The 5751-nt window shown below is 45.3% G+C and overlaps 1 protein-coding gene across 1 annotated transcript in view; it reads right to left on the bottom strand.

The window, feature by feature from the left end:
* Nucleotides 1-5751, bottom strand: part of LOC104404918 (chromosome unknown open reading frame, human C11orf49) — a gene marked incomplete at its 5' end in the record, with an annotated part of 14126 nt that overhangs the window by 5153 nt on the left and 3222 nt on the right. The window contains 2 exons of the mRNA XM_010013461.1: nt 475-670; nt 3113-3198. Of these exons, the coding sequence (XP_010011763.1) occupies nt 475-670; nt 3113-3198 (282 nt within the window). The remainder of the gene's footprint in view (nt 1-474; nt 671-3112; nt 3199-5751) is intronic.

Here is a 5751-nt window from a genome sequence, read left to right on the forward strand (position 1 = left end):
TGCCTGGGATCTGTAACTGGAGACCAGCTCCATCACAGGCTTGGGTACAGACCAACAGTGTGATCCTGTCTAGGTTCTGAGGCTTCAAACTCCATCCACCCCAGTGGGCCTTTCCTGGGCTTCAACTCCCAAGAACTCAACTGCACTTCTTTATCTATCTCCTCTAGTTAACTCATGATGGTAGATGGCTCTCTCCTTGATGAAAGTGTCAATGCCGAAGTGATAAGGAAAGGAGAGACCCAACTCAATCCATTACTTCAAGAATCAGCTCAAATCCCATGTTTCTTAGGTCCACGAAATTGCTCCTCTCCTTTGGTTAAAGTGGTTTAGTGTGATCTCTCCCTTTATACTTCTCCAATGAGATCTATTTGGGAGTTAGAGCTTGTTCAAAGTCCTGTATTTCTTCACAGCACCAACCTTACAAAGGGTCTCCATAGACAGACTTCAAATCTGTGTTTTGGACTCCATTCATACCTGTATTTTGATCTGTCACACAAGGACTCTAGGCACTGGTAGAAGAGAGATGCCTCTACCCCATCAAGTGGGCTGGAGTCATTTGGGGGCTGGCGCTGCCGATGTTGCCCAGAGGATGATGTTGGCACAATCACAGTATTTGGATTCTTACCAGCCAGTAGGTCTTGATAAATAGCAGCCACACTTTCCAGGAACTCTGAAACAAACAGAAGGTTACTTAAAAACTCAAGGCTATAACCAGCAAAGCATCCTCCTGACCTACCAGACCTGGGATTAAACTGTCATTCCCTGCTCTGTGTTTTAGTGTTTTACATAGCACCAACGGGAAATAAGCACCACATTACAGTGTCCTGCATAGCCAGATCAGGTAATTATACAGGCACAAACAGCCATTTCCATATAAGTTGCTGGCTTCTTCCTGTCATAATGATTATGAGAGGCCACTTACTTACTCTGTTGAACAAGAATTCTTCTCAAGGAAACAGAGACTAGCTGGCACATGGATAAAACAGTGGAATGAGAAAGTTAACCTTGAACACAAAACTGGTTTGCAAAGCCTAAAAAGTTCTCCTTCTCCATCTCTTGCCACTGATTAAGAACTCATCCAAGTTAGGAACAAACTATATGGAACTGCAACAAGAGGACAGGGAGCAAGTTAGTCAGGGCTCCAGGCTGTATCCCAGCTTGCCTCTGTGCTGCTCCAAAGTAAATATAACGTGGGATCTAGAGGAAGGGCCAGGGCAGGTCAGGGCTAGAGTTGGCAGAAAGCCTCTCCCCAGGCTCCTCATACTACCCACTGTTTACTGCAAGAGTCTAATTTTAAACAAGTTTGTTTATGGATGTGGTCAGCAGTTTACAAATCTAGATTCCATTTGGAGTGGTTTGCATGTGTGTGGGTTGGTGGGAGAGCGTACGACGGGCTGCGTGTGTGCGTTGTGCCTGGCTGAGCAGGACAGGGACGGCCTGGTTGAGTGTGTGTACACAAGGGAGGGCTTGTGAGGATTCCAGTGGCATTTCAGCCCCGAGTGAATGGAAGTGTAACGCTGTGTGTGAGGCGGGTGGGGAGGGAAGGCAGGATGTCAGCGGGCCCTCAGGCTGTGCCGAGGCTCTGCAGCGCAGTGGAAATATTTGTTTTAGCAGAGAACAACTTTCCAAACACATTTGCTGTCCCTGGCTCAAGGAATTACAAGCCTGGTTCTGCCCAACCCAAACTCACTGAACTGTTTTTCTTTGACAAATTGTCATGGATAATGTTGTGATACGCACAGGGGACTTACGGGGAAGTCCATACAGACAAGTACTGAGAAAAAGAGACTTTTGTATTTGCTGACTTTTAACTGCTAGAAAGATGGGAGCTGACAGCTTGGATCAGATCATCAGGCCACCCAAGTCTACTCTCTGACCACAGACTATGCTCCACCGCAGCTTCTAGCCAGTGCCTCCCAGTATCCAAACCTGGCCCCTTTTGCCTGTTCGAGGCCAACTGTGAGCTACGTCCATCAGAGGGAGCTATTTCAGTGCGAGTGGACAGGAATCCCTGAGCTTATGTTGCTGTGTGCGGGGATCGAAGTGGCACCCCCGCAGTCCCCAGCGCTTGGGAGCATATCTTACTTTGATATTCCTTCTTTTTCTTCCCACTTGAGCAGTTCCCTGAATGAGATTCCATTTCCTCAACCACATTTCAGGGGGACAAACAGGCCAATGTATTTTAAAGCAGTCTCCCTGTACAGAACAAGCACCTGAATGCTCATCCAAGTTCCTCCCCCATGTCTCATGAACTTCAGTTTAGGGGATTTTTACAGCTGTATACGTGTGGGTGAGCATATGTAAATACACACAAACACACGAATTTGATTATGTGATTTATACCTTTCCTGTCAGGCATTTTAAAAGAAGTATCCCATCTAGTTAAACTCAAACAGGGGGACGGGGGTAGAATATGATGAATGACCAGCAACCTGAAGAAGGTACATGAGGATTAACTGTTCACTTCCAACTAGGGGCTCTCAAACCAAACCAGAGGGACTAGTGGCAGACCTGCAACTCCTTGACAAAAGGAGTGGAGGCTACAAGTTTATGTGATTTCAAGGGGAGGCTGGAGAAGTTCTTGGGAGCCGAGTCCACTGGGGGCCCTCACCCCATGGAAATGATACCCAGTTCAGAAACACTCTGAGCTGAAATCAGCTCATAGTTGGGTGAGCCTTAGGGGGAAGAACTGTTCAGTTCCTTTTCCTTTCAAGGCACCAGCTGGTTGGGCTTTTCTTACCCTATCTCCAGCAGGGACCAATATTACAGAGGCAGAAATGTTGTATTAAGGAAAGGAAAAAATAATGTTCTAGTAGAAGTTAATTGTTACGTGTTAACAAACTCTAGATAAAGCTGGGAATTCATGTCTCAAGGCTAAAAACAAATATGTGTGTAAATCATAACAGTTACAGGTATCTCGTTAGTCACAAAAATTTGGAACCTCCTTATGAAGCCTTCTAATCTCTTGGCATCTTGTCTGTAGATTGTATTATCTATATATTTTCTGTGAAAAACTATATCCTTACAAGTTTCAAAAAAGCACAGGGCTTGGGAAGCTGTAAAGATGTAATGCTATACTGGTGGGGGAATTCAGGAGCTTCCCAGCATTTACCTGAGTAGTAGAACTGGATCTGGAAAGCAAAGAGGAAATCAGAGAAAGACATCAGGCAATCCATAGCATCATCCATCAGCACAATCCTATGACAAGATGAGAGAAACAGTTTAGTATCTACCAAAGAACTAATGTCTGTAACCAGGAATCCCACATTTAGAGAAACTGCAGCTAGGGAGCTATGTGCAACTGAGGATTGCTACTGGCTCGGCCCAGAGGAGGAGGTTAGGAGAGAGGAATGGGAACAGCCACTGCTGCATGGATGTGGACATCCTAACATCAAATGATGAGGAGAAGATCCTGAATGTCAGTGCTACCACACACTTCAGCTACAGCATGAATAGAGCAGTGACATGGATGTCAAGCATTCAAAGCCTGGTGGACACGATGGAACAAGCCCTGGCATGAAAACTACGAGGCTGGTTCACAAGGGTATACAAAGAGTAACTGTGCTACAGACAACACAGTTACACAGGTATTAGGTTGGCGTGAGCAGAACGAGACTTATGCTATTCTTCTGTACATCAGAATTCATCAAACTGGGATATTTTCAGAATCATAAGGATAAAAGCTATAGGCAAACAAACGCCACTTGACTACAGAGGAAATAACATTGCACCAGCCATCAGCTTTCTAATTACACACTGTGAACATCCTATCCTCCCTTCCTGATGAATGAATCAGTCTCTTTTCCTATCTATCAGGTCTATATATGACTATCAGGTCAAATTTCATGGAAACTGAAGACTTCTTGGGTGAGGGACAATGTCTTCCTTCTCTCTGCTAAGCCCCAGGTGCATGTAGGGAGCCACATGCACTCCTGTTTTGAAGCAAACTTCATGAATACGGGAAGTATCAGCCACAGGCCATAAAGAGAAAGTCCAACTCCTCCTTTCATGAAAAAACTCTGGATTTCAGAAGTCAGTTAGGGCAAAAACATTCATAAACATGAAAACAAAACCAGTGCTCTGGTAATATGGATGAAAAGGTCAGTCTCTGCAGTGGGAAAGAGAAGGCTTTGGGGAGACCTTTTAACAGTCTTCTGCTACCTAAAGGGGCTACAACAGGGACTTTTTACAAGGGCATGTAGTGACAGGACAAGGGGAATGGCTTCAAACAGAAAGAGGGGAGATTGAGATTTGATATTAAGAAGAAATTCTTCCCTGTGAGGGTGCTGAGGCGCTGGCACAGGGTGCCCAGAGAAGCTGTGGCTGCCCCATCCCTGGCAGTGTTCAAGGCCAGGTTGGACACAGGGGCTTGGAGCAACCTGCTCTAGTGGAAGGTGTCCCTGCCCATGGCAGGGGGTTGGAACTGGATGATCTTAAGGTCCTTTACAACCCAAACCATTCTATGGTTCTATGATTCCATGAAAATCAGACTTGGGCTGACCAGTGATAGACTGGAAAACAGAAGAAAACAATCCACATTGATGGGAAAAAACAGAATATTCAGACAATGTTAAAGGCAGTTGTACTTTTCAACTGTGTGCAGGTCTATTGACCCTGTACAGCCAGCATCTGGTATATCATGTCATACAAGGATTACCAGTTCATTACAGCCAAAGTATAGGTCAATTAGTAGGACTCTTTTGAACATGAGTCCAAACACAATCCATGGTCCAACTCCTTCAGCATCAACGGTCTAAACACATTGCTGGGGAAACGCTGTTCTGTCTCATGTAAGAAACTCCAGGGAGCTGTGTGGGAGGCTGACCTAGAAGAGTCACAGGATCTTGCAAGACTTCCCTGCCACTCAGACCAGTTCTGTTCACTGTGGCAAAATCAAACATGTAGAGCAGCTTGAATTAATTATCTCAAAGAAGAAAGACTGGGGCTAAGAGGGTCCCCAGGAGAAAAGCCAGTATTTCAAACAAAACCCTTTGAAGATGTCAAAGTGCTTCTGATTTATTTATTATGTTCCAGAAGCCTCCTCTCCTCCTGTCTAAAGAAGCAGTAGCTTCAGTTCTTAATTCTCACTAATAAGCATGTTACTGAGATTGTCAGTGGCCACATCAAGGCAATGGCTTTGAAGCTGGCAGGCAGAGCATCTTCATCTCTCAGGCAACACTGCTCAGCCACTGGTGTTTCCAACCACTATTTAAGCACTGGCAATGCGATTGACCACGTTACTGATGAGCTGCACTCCCTCCTTTGAAATGATGGTCTGCCTCCCAGATACCCTCAAAGCACAAGCTCTGAAGCCTTTGCCAGTGTATTTCTCCATCTTGGAGATGCAGGAGAACAACAGTGGAGAGGATTTTGTACCTATTTGTTATGCAGAGAGACAATATTACATCACCTTCATGACAATGGACTCATTTTGCTTGTTAAATCTAAAGTCAACGGCTGTGCTCTGCAGCACCAAGTCCAAGTATTTTACTTAGGAGAGAGCCTGAGGAAGCAGGCAGAGGTCTGAGAATGTGCTGGACATTTCTTGCTGTTAAAGACAGCGAGGAGCCTCTAAGGAAGGCTGTACAGCACATATGTGACGGAGCAGCGTCTAAATAGAAGCAGGTGCACTCTGGTGCTGGGTTACTGACTCCACTTGGCCCAGGAGCCTGCACTCCGGAAATGTTGAGAAGTCTTTAAATCCAATACAATCATTTATGAGGAGATTGACTGCAGCTGGCTATTTCCCTA

Source organism: Nestor notabilis, unplaced genomic scaffold (assembly GCF_000696875.1).
Source record: "Nestor notabilis isolate BGI_N333 unplaced genomic scaffold, ASM69687v1 scaffold21014, whole genome shotgun sequence".
In the NCBI taxonomy this organism is placed as follows: Eukaryota; Metazoa; Chordata; class Aves; order Psittaciformes; family Psittacidae; genus Nestor; species Nestor notabilis.